The 16,201-nt window shown below is 62.4% G+C and overlaps 2 protein-coding genes across 3 annotated transcripts in view; one reads left to right on the forward strand and one right to left on the reverse strand.

Moving 5' to 3' along the window:
• LOC126052234 (potassium voltage-gated channel subfamily A member 2) overlaps positions 1-16,201 on the forward strand; it is a 358,553-nt gene that overhangs the window by 257,428 nt on the left and 84,924 nt on the right. The window lies entirely within an intron of this gene.
• On the reverse strand, positions 3,500-12,055 carry CSF1 (colony stimulating factor 1). 2 transcript variants are annotated; one of them, XM_049832648.1, is made up of 9 exons: positions 11,952-12,055; positions 10,532-10,663; positions 8,612-8,674; positions 8,127-8,306; positions 7,691-7,868; positions 5,867-5,994; positions 5,532-5,587; positions 5,389-5,441; positions 3,500-5,056 (listed from the first exon to the last, which is right to left on the reverse strand). In XM_049832648.1, the coding sequence occupies exons 1-8, from the start codon at positions 11,970-11,972 to the stop codon at positions 5,390-5,392; spliced, it is 810 nt and encodes a 269-aa protein (XP_049688605.1). In that variant the 5' UTR covers positions 11,973-12,055; the 3' UTR covers positions 3,500-5,056; position 5,389. The 2 variants fall into 2 exon arrangements, with proteins under 2 accessions (XP_049688605.1, XP_049688604.1); XM_049832647.1 differs by having other exon boundaries at positions 5,867-6,705.

The raw sequence follows: 16,201 nt of genomic DNA on the forward strand, positions 1-16,201 counted from the left end.
GCGGCCAGGCAGCCCCGCGGGGGTCGGCGGCCCGTGGGAGGGGGGCACGGGGGGAGCGGCCGGGGGTGGAATGGGACACGCCGGGCCCGATCCTGCCCCTCTCTCACCTCTGGGCCCGGGAAGGCAGAGGCAGAGTGGTCCCCAGGGGACATCGGGCTGTGGGGGTGGGTGTCCTGCCCCGAGTGGGTGCTGAGCCCTGGGCGGGTGCACGACCTGGGTGGCTGCCAGGCCCCAAATGGGTGCCAGCACCCACCAGCGTGGCAGCCTCCTGCTCAGTGCCAGCGTAGGGACCCGTCCGTGACCTCCCCCACCCTCGTTATCCATTAACGAGCTCAGTGAGGCCCCGAGGTCCCTGGGACTCACCTGCCTGCATCTCCAGGGCTGGGGGTGATGAGCCCTGTTTGGGGGTGCGGGGCCTGGGCAGGGCTGCCTTCCTCCCCTCCTCCTCCTCGCTGTGGGGTCCCCCAGCGTGGGGTTCACGCTGGCCCCTTCATTTCAGACAGGGACATCCGTGCCCTGCCCATGGGACCCAGGGATGCTGAGGGGCCGCATCCTGCACCGTGGCAGGGATCAGGGCTGAGCACCCACCCGGGACCCTCGAGAGCACCCGCACCCCTCCGGCAGCGAGTAAGGTTTGGGGTCTGAGGGTGCAGGTGCGGGCAGGGTACAGGCATGGGTCCTGACCCTGCTGATGGGTGTCCATCTGTCCTGCCGGGCATCACCCCACTTCCACCCCCACCGATGGGTGCTCACCCACCCTGCCCGGGCATCACCCCCAGGTCCGTAGGGTCCTCAAAAGGACCCTGGGGACAGGCTTGCGTCTCTGTCCCAGGGCAGGCAGCAGCCCTGCCCGTGGGGCACCCTGACCCCGTCCCCATCCCCAAACCCCCCACAGGCAACCGGGGGGTGTCTGAGCCCCACTCGGGCTTTGCTTTCCCAGGGGCATTCCCTTAAAATACAAGCTGAGAAAACATCAGCATTTGGGTTAAAACGCCGGGGAGGGGGGTGCAGATAACATTTTTTAACCAAAATCGCTGCGTCTGGCCACAAAATGGCCTCTGGCCACCAAATTCCTCCAGCAGCTCCTTGGCCAAAACCCTGTCCTGGACCCGCTGTGCCCCAGGAACCGCGGCCCTGGGGCCCTTTCCGGGCGCTTCTGCCCCGTCAGCAGCTCTGCGGTGCCCTCGGCTGCACTGGGGGAGGTTTCCCAGGGTGGGCAGAGCCCTCTCGGGGCACTTGGGGGGGTCTCAGGGCACTTGGGGGGGTCTTGGGGTACTTGGGGGGGGTCTCAGGTCAGTGGGGTGAGCCTGGGAGGTCCCAGCCCCCCAGTGCTGCAAGGACTGGGGATGTGGGGCACCCCCTGGGTTCGGTGCTGGGGTGCCCAAGGAGGGTGCTGGGGCAGGGTGGCCCCCCTCTGTGCCACCCTGTGCCACGCCATGCCCGTGCAGCGCTGGTACCCAGCAGGTCCCAGGAGATGCTTGCTGATGCCTTTCCCTCCCACCAGCCATCTTTTCCCCAAACTCACCCTTTTTCACCCCATCGAGGCAGCTTTTTAAGGCACAAACACCATCTTGCACCCCAGGAGGGACCCCAGGGTGCCACCACCCTCCGTGCCCCACTCATCCCCCCGGGGGGGGGGCGTTTCTTTTCTACCATCCCCTACAAGCATGAAGGGATGGGGTTACGGCTCCATGTCCCCCCACCCGCTATGGGATCCCTGCTGGGGGAGGCTGAGACCCGATTTTGCCCCCCCAAATTGTGGGGGGCTGGTGGGGGGTGCTGCTCCAAGCAGGGAATCACCTCTCCACTCCCAGCCAGGTTAGTAATAGGGTGGGGAAGAGGCCACCAGTTGGGGACACTGGAAACAGAGGGACTCTCCTGGCCTGAACCCTGGGGCAGGGAGACGGGTTTTCTCTTTTTGCCTGCATTTTCCATGTGCCTTTACAGGTTTGGACTGCTCAAAGCAGTTTGGGGGCTCAGGGATGAGGGTTTGTGGGGTGTAAATCTGGAGGGGGCGGGTATTGGTGCTCCTCACATCCCCCCTGGCAGCCAGGGATGCTCCCACCTCTGCTCCTCTGAGCTCTACCAAAGCATTAAGCTGCCATCGCAGCCCTGCCATCATTCAGCTCCAGAGTTAACACCCTCTCCTATGCAGCCGGCTTCCACCTGGAGCTGCCTGCAGGGCAGGGACTCGCTGCCCCCAGTACCCCCAAGCCTGGGCACCCTGCCCACCCCTAAGAGCAGCCTCTGACCTTAAATACCCCGCCAAATCCGACCATAATGATTGTGGCCTGAATCTGGCGGGATATTTATAGGTCCCACTTCCCTGGGAAGGGGATGTGGACCTGGGAAACCCCCGGCTGCTGCTGGGGAGAGGAAGGGCTGGGCTGAGTCAGCTCTCCTCTAGGAATCCTGTTTGTCAGCAAACGCGGCAGGAGCTCAGCCCCGACACCCACAAAGGGCCCCCGGGTCCCATCCTGCCCTTCCCGTCCCCCCTGGACAAGCAATGGGGGAGGCTTAACCCTGCAACCCCCCAACACCAACCCCCCCATGAGCATGCTGGTAGGGGTTCAGGATGGCGTTGAAGCCCCCTCATGCCCAGGGTATCCCCCCCGGAGAGGCTGGCTCCGTGCAAGGTGGTGGGGGGGGGGGGATGCTGGGCTCCCCCATTCCTGGACTGCAAGGGGAGCTGGGGGGGTGGCGTGGGGGGGGAGGAAATGCCTCTTCGAGTGCTGCCTCTCCAAGTGAAGTGCTTGCAGGAAGCTTTGCTGAGAGCAACCTCAAGTGTGTTTGCTTTAAACAGCTGCTTCCCAACCCACCGCACAGATTTTGGGGGGCCCCGCTGCCGGGAAAAGGTTCCCGTGCCCGGAGGCCGTGGTGCCGGCGATGCCGGAGGGATGCGGGTGGGCTGGGGGCAGGAAGGCTGGATCCGTCCCTCTGCCCTGGTGCTGGTGGCCATGAACTCCCGAGCGCATCAACAGGAAAGCAGGTCGGGGTGATATGGCCGGCCAGCAGCCTGACCTCCCCAGCCCTCGCCCCGCCACCGGCCGCATCCAGACCTCCGCCCCACGGTCCCCGAGCAGGGGCTCCGGCGGCTTTCCCTGGGTGTCCCCCACTCCAGGCAGAGCCCAGAGCTGCCCCCGTCAGCTCCCGGGGAGCCCCCCATTGCAGGACACCAAAGCAGCCCCAGTACAGGTGCAAGCAGGAGGGGACACAGCCCTGGGTCCTGGATCTGGCCCAGGAGCGTTCTGGAGCCAGGATGGGGGGGACGGACTCCACCCCCCCCTTCCATCCGAGGGCATGGGGGCAGCTCCAGCAGGACCCCCACGTCTCCCCCCAGTCCAATGCAGCCACACCAGGGACGGATCCCCTCTCTGTCCCCTCACCCCCCCTCCGCCCTCCCCCCGTCAGGGACCCCAGGCCTGGGACGGGGTGGTCACAGGCTGCATCCCCCCATCAGCCCTGTCCTCCCCCACCAGTTCCCAGGCTTACACAGCGCTACACATCTCTGTTTATTAATAATATTAAATATACAAGATGTTTTCTATTATTTTCTTTAAATAGACTTCTTTAAATGACTTTGTATAAAATATTTCAATGTTTCACTGTATCAAAAAAAATAAACCAGAGGCAAAATAAATCCGACACAGCTTAAAGGCAAGTTTTCCCCCGCAGGAGCAGGGCCGGCACGGTGTCGGTGTCTCCTCCATGGTGCAAATCAGTGCTGAGCTGGTGGCTTACACCAGCAACGAGTTTGGCCTCAGCCTCCCTGCTGTGGTCAGGGCTTTCCTCCTGATTTACACCAGTCCCTTGCACTGGAAACCCCTGCTTCTGGCAGTCATAAATACATATTTAAAAAAAAAATTAATAGTAATGCTTTCTTTAAAAACAGTTTGGTTTGTCCACATTTTGTTCCACCGTATAAAAATAATACTTCAAAACCCAAGAGCAGCGTGGGCCACGCTTCACATTCAGGGCCGGAGGGATGCTGCGGCAGGGCAGGATGCAGCCCGAGCCCAAGGTTTGGGGTATCTCTGGGGCTGGTGCATCCCAAACCAGGCTCTTCCCAAAGCCAGGGAGGGGGGGCTGAGCTGAAAAGTCCCCAGGTACCCGGCTGGGGCATCTCCATCTCTTACGCCCACGTTGACCCAGTCCTTCCCCGGCCCCATTTCCCTTCTCTAAAGCGCAGTCACAAAAGAAATCCAGTTGCAGGCGAGGCCAGCTCGCAGCAATAACCCTGTGGGGGGGCAGAACAGGCCCCCTGTAAAATACTCCTGCGGGATAAAGACTTTCATCCGCTATATTAAAAATAAAACCCTAACGGCGCGACGGCGAGCCGAGGCCAGCTCGGGCACAGGACCAGAGCCAGATCTCCACTGGCAGGAGGATGGGGACCGGGACGGTGCCAAGTGTCACCCCCAAGCCTGGCCCTGCACGGGGACGCGGGCACCGGTGGGCTTTAAATATTCACAGTGTGAGGGTTTAAGTTGCAAGTCGGGGCTGGGGTTGTGCAGCCTGGGGGAGTCCCAGTGACTGACCCCCCCCGGCATCCAGGATGCTCCAGCTGAAGCTTCGGGAAAGGCAGGGTGAACAGGGGGGTGATGGGTGCTGCTCCAAACCCCGCCATGGTGGGGTGGGAGAAGAGCTGGTGGATCCGGGGAGCTGGTGCCCTCCATCTTCATTCAGCCAGCGCAGGCCATGTCCGAGCGGGATCCATCATCCCACGTCTAGCGCCAGCGTCTCCATCGTCCTGCTCAGCACCACGGTATCACGTCAGCCACCGCACCGTCCCAGCAAAGTCCTTTGGTGATGGCCTGACACCTTCCAGCCCTTGGCCTTCCTGGTGTCCAGGGGTCCCACTCAGGGCGCATCCCCCCATCCTTTCATCCCTGCCAGGCAGTTTTTTGCAGTCTCTGGCCACCAGAGTGGGGCGAGAGAAGAGGGAGCATCAGCGTCATGGCGGGACCATGGAGGGGCCGGCTCGTGCCGACCCTCCTCACATGGCGAGGAGCATCCGGATCCGTCCCCCAAGCAGCTTCACATCCCGCCTCAGGCCCTGAGGAAAAGAGGAGAAAGATGAGTGGGAGCCGAGGCTTTGCCAGAGAGGGTGGGGCGGGTGGGGAAACACATAAAAACCACAGGAAAAAATACTATATATATTAAGAAAGTGCTGGTAATGGTTTAATAGGCTGCAAAACCACATGCTGGCAGCGCTGGGGCACAGACCTGCTCCTCTCCGTGTCTTCCCACCCCATCCACCCCCTGCCAGCAGCCGAATTTCCCCGCCCGTGGCTGAGGTCAATGCAGGTGGGGACAGTCCAGGGACTCAACACTGTCCCCACAGGCTTGGGCCAGAGCCCTGCGAGGTCCCATCCAGACCCTGCTCACCTTAGAGCTCCTGAGTCTCCAGCTCTGGATGTCCCCTTGCTCCTTGCAGCGCCCTGCGAGGGAAAGCCAGGGGGTTTAGGGCAGGGTGGCCCAGGGTGGGGGTCCCCAAAGCCCCCCCCCAGGCAGGTTGATATTGCACCCACCTCCTCTCTGGCTCCTCGGGGTCACAGCCTCCATCTTCCAGCGGCCGCTCCAGGACCTGTGTGGAGGGAGGGGAAACGGGGACATGAGCCCTAGGGAAGGGGAGGGGGCTGCGGCAGGGGGGGGGGTCTCACCCCCAGCGCAATGATGGGAAGAATCTCCCAAATAACATCCTCTCACCTGCTCAGCACCACCGCTTGTCCCCCCCACATCTCAAAATGATGGGGAAAGTGGGGGTCAACCCACACGGACCAAGAGACAAGTGGGGAAACTGAGGCAGGAGAAGATGTTTGTGCCCAGGGAGGAGGCAGAGGGGCTGGCGAGGGGGGGGCCTTACCCTGGATTTATACTTGTAGAAGAGCAGCCCTCCCATGGCCAGCAAGACGGCCACCACGCTGGCCACCGTGATGTATATCAGGGGCTCCTGGCGGCCCTCCCTGACGGCCGGCTCCTTCCTGCGCTGCTCTGCGCTCAGAACAAAGCCAGAGTCAAAGCTGGGGCCAGCCCCGCCGTCCTCAGGCTCCCGCAGCCGGCTCAGCCCCCAGCCTCGCACCCTTGCCCCGTCCCCGGGGCCGCCCGGCACTCGGCCCCGCATCTCTGGGGCCATCCTGGAGAAACGGAGCTGCATGACGGGCTCGGATGTCTCGGTGAGACGGATCCTGGCTCTGCTGCTTGCCAAGCCAGTGCTGGGGGATGCTGCCAGCGTGGTGGTCCTGAGCCCGCTGGGATGGTCCAGGAGGATGGAGGCTCCCTGCTGCTGGGCCAAATCCTGCGGCGGGTGGCTGGCCACCATTTCAGCGCCCGCTTCCACCAGCTCTCCGTCCCCACGCAGGATGGAGACGTCCACCGCCACCACGCCAAGGGTCCCGGCTGGATCAAGGAGGGCTTCGGCGCTGTCAGCTGGAGCCGTCTGCTGCATCGTGGGGGACGGCACCGACGCCGTGTCACCTACCCCGGCACCCAGGACCTCCTCGGTCCCCGAGCCACCGTCCATGCTACTGGGGGGCTGAGATGGGGCATCTAAGTCAGTGAGGGTGGCATGGAAGAGGCTGTAAGGGACCTGGGTGCTAGCAGGTGCCACCTCCCTGCTAGCATGGGTGGCAGCGGAGAGGGAGGGCTGGGTGGCAGAAGGGAGGGCAGGGGACAGGCAATTGCAGTCAGGATCTGTCCCCACACCTGAAAGAAGCAGAGAGAAGAGACGGCCGTGGGGTCACCAGCCTCCAAGAGGGGCATAGCCAGCAGATCCGAGGTCAGGGGCAGCATCCCCGTCCCTCCCCGTCGCCCCGGGCAAGTGGGTCAAACAGCCCCCCCAAAAAAAAAGGGAGAGCGAAGGTGAGGCAGGAAACAGGCAGGGAGCAGGCAGGGACAGACGTGGCAGCACAAAGATGACAAGCAGCAGGCAGGATGAAGCAAACCCGAATCAGCGGGTCCCCTGAGCTGATGACAGCAGTTTATCCATGACTTGCAGGAGCTGGACAGCCACGTTTAACATCCCCCATGGCACAGGGACAGGGCACAGCTCCGACACATGGACGACAGCGAGACATCTCCTCTGCAGACATGCAAACATACAGCACGGGTGCTCGCGAAAGCACGGACGGCGACACAGGGCTCTTCCACCCTGGTGGGCAATGCTCTCCCCGAAGGTTTGGTCGGGGGAAACTGAGGCACAGGGCAGTTGAAGTGATGCAGCCGAGGTCATGCAGCACGTTGGTGGCAGAGGGATCCCGACGCCTCAATTTGTCCGTGTTACGCTCAACCCGGGCCCTGGGCCTTTGAGACGAAGCCGAGCCTGATGCCTTCAGCTGGGCTGATGGAGATGCCTCCGTATTCCCCCTCAGCATCTCTCTCTCTGGCCTTGTTTCCAGCAGGATTCGGCCCAAATCCCACCTCCAAAGGGCGGCCAGCCCCTTCTCCTAAGCCCAGCTCTCCCCAGACACAGACGCAGAGCTCGCCAACACACCGCCAAGGCCACCCCGCAGGGATGGCCACCAGCCGAGCGACACAGACGGGGATCAACGCAGACACGTGCCGTGCCCACGGCGCCCGCGTGTGCCCACGGAGGGGGACACGCGGCTGTCAAGCTGCTCCATGCAGGCGAGCCCAAGCCCCCCGGCCCAGCACGGGTTTGCTGGGCAGAGGCAAAGCCTCGGCATCTCACCTGGTGGGGATTCGGCCTTCCTGGGTCCCAAGCAGGTCCTGCGGTAGACCTGGCTGCAATCCTTCTCGAAGGTCTCCTGGTTCTGCAGCAGCTGGTTGATGTCCTGGAAGAATTGCTTCACCAGCACCAGCATCTCGTAGGGGGAGGTGGTGAACTCCTCAAAGCACATCTGCGAGAGCTGGAGGAAAAGCCGGGCTCAGCATCAACTCCACGACCATGCAGGGCACCCAGTGTCACCACCACGGGGTACCACGCTGCACACCGTGGATTGCCCCATGGTTCCCTGTGTCCATGCACATCCCATCTCTGCTCCACTTCAAGGTCCTGCCCACGCACCCACCCCAGGATGCTCTGGACACTCTATTTCACCCAAGGATGAGGACTCAGATCCACACCCCTGCAGATCTGGCACCCCACAAGGCCGGGGACACTGTACCTTTCTCTCCTCATCATCCTCCTCCCTGATGCAGGGGTCAACATTCTCATCGATGCGGCTGTACATCCTGCGCACCATCTGCATCTTCTTGGCATTGGACGAGTTCTCCTTGAACTCCGTTCGCTCCAGAATCTTGCCCAGCAGAGGAAAGGCGGCTTTCACATAGCAGACGGAGTCGTTCTGAGAGGACAGACCCCCCAGAAAAGTGAGACTGGTTACTGGATGGGCAGAAGCAGCAGCACCCCACCCGCTCTGCCTGGGGGAAACTGAGGCACAGAGCCACAAAATACCTTTCTATGGTCCCACAGCCTACCCAAGCTGGGACTCGACAGCCGCCTGGCCAAGCAGGATGGGTCCCTCCTGGGAAGCCTCCCACAAAGGGGGACAGGAGAGGGGAGACCTGCAGACCCCCCCTGCCCCATGCACCAGCCAGCCCTGGTCCCTGTCCCCTTCTGTTCCCCGGTACCCAGCAAGGAGCCACTCACCAACTGCATCTTATTGATGAACTTGAAGGAAACCCTGCCTGGGTGCTGCATCTGGGTGTCAGCCTGGAAGGAGAGAGCAGGATGTCACCCCCTGGCCCTGGGGGGATAACACAGCAGCAAGGGGCAGTGGAACCAACAGGGGCACCCCAAGGGCATGAAGGGGTGCCTGAGCCCCCCGAATCCACAGCGCTGGGAAGGATTCTGCTCCCACTCCTGCTTCATCCCACACCATCCTATTCCTTGCAGAGACACTTCCCTAAGGTCGAACCTCTGGCAGGGGCGAGCCCAGGATCCCCCTTCCCATCGCACGGCATGCTTCCCGTACCAGGGATGCCTGCCTCCCCCTGCCTGTTCCCACCCCACTTCTCTTCCTCTTCCTCCTCCTCCTCTTCCTCCCAGCACGTCGGCAGAGCCCAGCCCTGCTTGATTCTCCCAGGGTCTCCCCCGCGGCGCTCGCTCTGCTAAAGCCAGGCTGCAAAAGAGCATCCTGCCATGCAGGAGGTGGCCATGACACCGAGGTCACGTATCCCGCAGCATCACACAACGCCGGGGTCCCGCACACAGCGCTGCCGGCCCCCTACACAGCAACCCTTTCCGATGGGGGTGAAAACCCACCCCAAACAAGCCCCCCTGCCTCCGGGCCGGCATCCCAGGCTGGGAGGGCGAGGGCTGCCAGAATTGCCGGCCGGCCGGCAATTCTGGCAGCCCTCGCCCTCCCAGCCTGGGATGCCGGCCCGGAAACAATTGCTCCATTATCCCACAGGGGCTGGAGTGAGGGCTGGCTCCTCCGTCAGTGGGAAGAGGAGAGGGCTGCATTCCCCAGCAGGGAAACCACGACTTCCATTCAAACCTGCTCCATCCCCTTTCTCCCCTCAACCACGCACCCACTTTTAATCCCCGGGGGTTGCAAAGCAAAGGCTCCCCGAGGATGCGGGGTGCTGAGGCTGCAGGGACAGCTCAAGCAGAGGAAGCTGAGCTTGCACACACGACATCTGTCAGCTCCTGGCACTGCACCTCGGTGCTTAAAGAGGAAGAGGTAAAGCGAGCCCGGACACAGCGGTTACACGCTGCGAGCCAGAGAGCTCAGTGCAAAGCAAGCAGGCGGCGAGGATTCGGAGGCGCCACTATCGCCTCTCACCCGCGCACCCCGTTCGCTGCAACGGCGGAATTTAATCTGCGACAACCGTGCAAATCCCTGCGTGCCCCCGATTCCCGATTCTCCCCTGAACATCCGCGTGATTCCCTGCTCGGAGGTGAGCCAAGGGCCAGGGTGAGATATGGCCCCCGGCAGCCAGGATGGGGCCAGGAGTTGCCTCCCTGAGGTGGGTGTGAGCACCCAGAGCTGCCTACGGGCCACGTGGGATGAAGGCACCCATTGCTCCACTCCGGCTGGCTCCAGCACCCAGCTAGCCTGGGCGACGGCCCCCCTCACTGCCTGCCACCCACCCACAGCCCCATTGCCAGCCCAGCTTCCAGGCAAGCAGCTGGACTCAGGAATGCAGCCGGATTCCTCGACTTTAACCCTTGCGCAGCCGCCCAGAAAACGCCACGGCCCCACAGCACCAGTCCCCTCCACCGCTTCCCCACCGTCCCTGCACCCATCCAGCCCTATTCATGCCCCCTTCCCGGCCATGCTCCTGCCAGCTCCTGCTTCCCCTCTCCCTCCATTTCTCCCACTGACAGTTTTCCACAGCCACCCTTGCTAAAGGCACGACAGCACGTCACACACACACACCCCCCCCCCCGTGCCTGCTTCTCCCTCGTGCCCACGGATGCTCAGCTCCTGGGTACCATCACTTTCTTGGTGGAGCTGAAAATAAGTTGATTTGCTTATTTTCAGTCCTAAATAAGGGCTGATTTGTGCCTGCCCGGCCCCGAAAGAGTCCCCATCCCATGGCAGAGCCTGGGGAGGGCACTCACCAGCTCCTCCAGCTCGGCCAGGTGCTTCTCCGTGATGATCTGTTGGCAGTAGCTGTTCTGCTCCGTCTCATGGATGCTGCAGACCAGGAGGAGGAGGAGGGATGACAGCAGGGTGCAGCGGAGCAGGCACACCTGAGCATGGCAGAGCAAAGGCTTGGAGCAGGGCTAATCCCCCCACCCTGAGCCCCCTGCCCTTCCCCACCACCTCCAGAGCGGCCACCTTCGTGGTGGACAGGGCTTGACCATGGCCCAGTGAGATAACCCTACCATGGTCCTCCAACCCCCGTGCCCATCCCCATCCTGCTATTTTTAGGAGCGCCAGGTCAGTGGGGAATTTCCCAGTGCCCGCTGCGGAGGCTGCGTGGCCGGGGCCTGGCTGGCAAAAGCCTGGATGTGGCTCTCGGCCACCTCCACATTCCCCATCCAGCCCTTGTTCCCTCTCCCGCACCATTTCTCCGTCTCTCCTGCAAATCTTCTCCTCCACCCCGGCTCCGGGGAGCTATCTGACGCACTGACCCACCCATCCCCAAAAATCCTCCTCCCACCCTCCGGACCCCCCCAGCCTCCAGTGCCTGCACCCGCCGGGCTCTTTCCATGCAGCGGCTCTGGCGTCGCCCCAAATTCCCCTCCCAATCCCCCTGCAAAGAAGCGGGGAGGCCCCGAACCATTGCAGGACCCCAGTGGGTAACGGGGCTTGTCCCAGGGCCAAGACCCCCGAGGTGGGGATGCAGCAGACCCCCGGGGTGGGTTCGCACGCCCCCCCTCCGCGGTGTACCGGCACCGAGAGGGTGCCTGGGTGATGGCGGGGGGGGGGGGGGGGGGGGAATTTCCCTTGGAGGTTGTCCAGAAATCCTCCCCTCTTGTGAAACTGCAAGATGCCGCCCGGGCCACCGCCGAGACACGGCCACGGCTGGCCGGAGCCTCACCCCGCCGGGGCCGGGCCGGAGCTGGAGCCGGGGGACGGGACGGGGCTGGAGCCGGGGCCTTTCGCCTCCGGGTCCGCGAACGGGGGACGGGACTGGAGCCGAGAACCGGGGCGGGGACGGGGCTTCACCCCGCGGGTCCGGGAACCGGGGAGGGGGCTGGAACCGAGAACCGGGACGGGGCTGGAACCTCATCCCGCGGGTCCGGGAACCGAACCGGGGCTGGAGCATCACCCCGCCGGGAGCCGGGCCCCCCCCCGCGGACCCCCGAAGAGAGGGTTTGCCACGTCCCCCTGCGTGACCGGGGATCGGGGCGGGGGGGGGGGGGGGGATGGGGACGACGACGACGGGGAGAACCGGGGCTGAAGGAGTGGTGGGAGCTGCTCCCCCCGGGGACCCCGCACAGGTGACAGCGGGCGCCGTGCCGGGGCGGGAGGGGGGGTTTGGAGGGGGGGGCAGGTTTTTTGGGGGCTGGATAGCGGGAGGGGCCGCCGTACCTTGGCTCCGAGGCGGGGCATGGGGGCTGCCGTGGGGCCGGGGCTGCGGCGGGACCGGGAGGTGCGGGCGAAACGGCGGCGGGGCCGAGCGGGGCCGGGCTGAGCCGCCGCCGCCGCCGCGCTGCCCTTTATAGCGGCGCGGCAGCATGTGGTTTATGAGAAAGGGCTGGCGGCCGGCCAGCGCCCGCCGCTCCGGTCGGCCCCCTCGGATCGCCTCGGCTCGGCTCGGGACCCTCGGATCGGATTGGATCGGGCCCCTCGGGTCGGATCGGATCGGCTCGGGACCCTGGGATCGGCTCGGGACCCTGGGATCGGCTCGCATCGGGACCCTCGGGTCGGATCGGGACTCTCGGATCGGATCGGGACTCTCGGATCGGATTGTATCAGGGCCCTCGGATAGGATCGGATTGGGACCCTTGGATCGGCTCAGCTCGGATCGGATAGGATCGGGCCCCTTGGCTCGGCTCGGGACCCTCGGCTCGGCTCGGGACACTGACAGCACCAGGCACTGGGTGCGTGACACCCCCCCCCAGCACCATCGCATGCACACACACATGTATGTGCACCCCTGGGCACACACACTTGCATGTCCATGCATGCGCCTGAGCACGTGCACACATATATGTACATATGTGCACACACCAGGAACGCCCCTCCCATGTGTGCACACACTCCCCCTTGGAACACATACATGTGTACCTACGTATGCACAGTACTAGGGCATGCGCACACACACACACTCTACCATATGCACAGCACTGGGCCTTGCACATGTGTGTATGTGTATGGTCACCCTGGCAACTTGTACACGCGTGCACGCACAGCTCACACACACACACATATACACACCCTGGGGCTTGCACACATGTGTACATACATGCTTACGTCTGGGCACGGGTACCCATGCACACCCACAGCCCAGAGGCCTGCGCACACGCATATGTGCATGCTTACTCCTGGGCACACACACACACATGTGACACCACATGTGCATGCACAAACATGCAGGCACACCCATGCACATGTGCACGCATATGTGCATGCTTACTCCTGGGCACAGGCACACACACGTGACACCACATGTGCGTGCACAAACATGCAGGCACACCCATGCACATGTGCGCACGCACACACACCCCGCCCACATACACACTGCATGTGAGCACACAAACACACACCCAACATGCACACATGCATAAACTCCTACATGCACACACACTTGCATGTACACTTGTGTGACCACGCAGCCATGCATGCACACACCCACATTACACACACACAGGGTTACATGTTTATATTTGCGGACAAACCTCCAATTCACACATGCACCCCTTACATGTGCAGCTGTGCACCCACAGTCCCATATGCAGCGTGCACAAACACGCTCACACGCGTGCCAACACACACCCCAGTGCATCGGAGATGCCCACGCACAGCCCCGCTGCAAATCTGTGCCTTGCTCCTGGTCCACACCATACGTTTTCCTGCAGAAAATCCTGCGTGAGTTTGACAACCTTCCCCTCACAGCACGTGTCCAGTTCCTCCCCAAAACCCGGCCGTCTGCAGCCCACCACGGCCAAGATGTCTCTGCCGTGCACAGGGTTCAGACGATTCAGGACCAGGGTGCCCTCACTGTGCTGGGCTGCAGGGCTCGTGGGTGCCGGGAGCAGCAGCATGGGGGGAATTTGGGGTGTCAGCGTGTGTAAGCAGGGCAGGAATGGACGTGTCAGGGACAAGAGGATGGTGAGAGGCTCCAGAGTGTTCCTGCAGCAGCTGATCCTGGCTCCTGTGGCTGCTTTTTTGCTGCTGGTGCCAGGCAGGCAGCAGGCACAGAGGTGTGTGAATGGATCTGTGCGCGTGGGCGCGCATGGACGGATCCCTGCGTGCAGGGACGGATCCATTTGCATGGGTGTGCATGGACAGATCTGTGTGCATGGATGGATCCATGTATGCATGGATGGATCCACATGTGCACAAGCAGATCCATTTGCATGGGTGTGCATGAAGGGATCCGTGAGTGCACAGATAGATCCATGTGCAGGGGAGTGCATGAACAGATCCACCTGGGGATGGATCTGGGGACCGAAAAACCACTAGTGTTGAGGTGCCGGGCTTGCAAAAAGCCCCATCTTCTGCTTTGGGGATTTTCCTGTTTGCTGCCTGTTTGTTTGCAGGCAACTGGAAACAATTAGTTGCCATGAGGTGAACTGTTGCCTTGCAAAGTGTTCTTCACCCCAACAGGGAAGCAGAAAGCACAATATTCCACAAACACAACTGGCTGTAAGCAGCAGCCCGGGGCTGCAGCTGTGACAGGGGTACAGTGACAACGGGGCCACATGTCGGTGACAGCCACCACATCCGAGCTTCGAGGAAGCAGCGGTATCTGCTCTCTGGGGACGGAAACACTGACGGGGTTTCAGAAGCTGCTGAGGGTTTTTCTTGCAGCTGAGATAACCCCAAGGAAGCGAAGGGCTGGGATCAGGGACCTGGCAGAGGAACGATGGGGATTTGGGGTTGGGGAAGAGCTGGGAGCCATCCAGAGATGGGGATAGCAGCGACAGCCCCAAAACAGCATCAGATCTCCACTGGCGCATGGGTGCCACGTGTGTCCGTATCACCCACGGGTGGCCTTAGCAACTTCACACAGATAAACGTCAATGCTGAGGATGACGGGGACGGGGGTTGGGGGGGGAGGAAGGATGCTGGGCTTAAAAATGAGCCGTGCTTACAAAATAACCCCCTTTCTCCCCCCAAATGATGAAAGATTATCTTCGTTTTCTGCGATGAGCTGTCCTGGGAGCCTCAGCAGTACCCAGCAATGGAAGGATGCCAGGGTGGGCACCCAAGGGACACAGCTGGGTGACACCAGCCCCGGGGGGTGACTCACAGGGACCCCGTGCCAGCGCGTGAGGCCCTTTCACACCAGCTGAGGACCACGCTTCTTCTTATCTCCCACAAACTCACCCCCTTCTCCTCCTTTTAAGTGACCGGAAAAGTGTCACATCCCTGAGTCATGGGGTAAGCGAGCACGGGCAGGGGGACAGCAGGACAGAGGGATAGCATCGCGCTCGGGTTAATAATCCACCCCTGCTTGACAGAGGCCGAGAGAGCAGCAGCTGCCTCTTTTTTTTGGCAGGGAAGTGGCTTTTGCCCTTCCCCCCGCCCCAAACCTGCTGAAATCTCTGAGTCACGGGGCAGAAATAGAGACGACATCAAAAGCGGTGGCGGGTGACAGCGGTGGCAGCGGTCTCCGTGCCTGCACCGCAGCCGGCAAAATTTGGGAGTGGGGCACACCTGGCTGTCCCTCTCCCAGTTGCAAACTGGGCCCAGTGACACTGTCACTGCTCTGGTACTGCCTGGGGGCTGCTGTCCCCATCTCCTCCACAGTCATTTCCAAGCTCTGAGGCTGTCACCCCAGGGAATAAAGGCAGGATGAGGCCGTGGGGGCTTCCAGGCATGCTGGGGGGCTCCCCATGTCTGCTGGCCCCCAGCACAGGGGGATGCAGGGATGCAGACAGGGTGGGTGCAGGACGCTCCTGGCTCCGAAGGGCCTGGACCAGGCACCAGTAGCATCCCACTTGCAGCCACATCTCCTCCATGTCTGAGGCCAGAGCATCCCTGGACCTTGACTCTGCCACTCAGGGAGCTGGAGGTGATGTTGGTCGGGTAGCTTCAGCTTCAGCAATTCTCCCTCTTCCCATCCCCGATGGGAGCAGAAGTACGTCCCAACCCAATGCCTCTTTTGGGGAGGCTTTTTCAGGTCAGTGAGCAGCAAAGAGGAGGTAAAACTTGCAGCACATCTGAACCCCCCCCACCCCGGGCTGCATCAGGGGAGCAGCCTTGGGCTGCAAACAGCCTCTGTGGAGAAAGTTATTTCCAGCAAGAAAGTGCTGCGAACTCTTAATCAGTTCCTTCCCTGGTGATTCACCGTGGAGCCAGGACGCTCTCTCCGCAGCCGGTGGACGAGTCTCCCCAGGCACTGCAACAGAGCCAGGATCCCGGTACGATCCGGGCTGGAGCGGTGTGTGCCCAGGCTGGAAATCCCCGTGGGAAGGTCCCGAGCCAGTTCCTTGAGGAGCGGAGGAATGCGGGTGGCAGGCGCTCCCCCCGGCCCGCTGCCAGCGGTGGGGACTCAGGATGTCGCGAGCAGGAGGCCGGACAAGGCTGGAGCCTTCAGCCCACAGCGAGCCCCCCGCTTCCTCCTCTCCATTCCTCCCATGCTGCCTGCTCCAGACTGGGACCCTCTGTCC

The sequence above is a fragment of the Accipiter gentilis genome, chromosome 29 (genome assembly GCF_929443795.1).
Source record: "Accipiter gentilis chromosome 29, bAccGen1.1, whole genome shotgun sequence".
NCBI lineage: Eukaryota > Metazoa > Chordata > Aves > Accipitriformes > Accipitridae > Astur > Astur gentilis.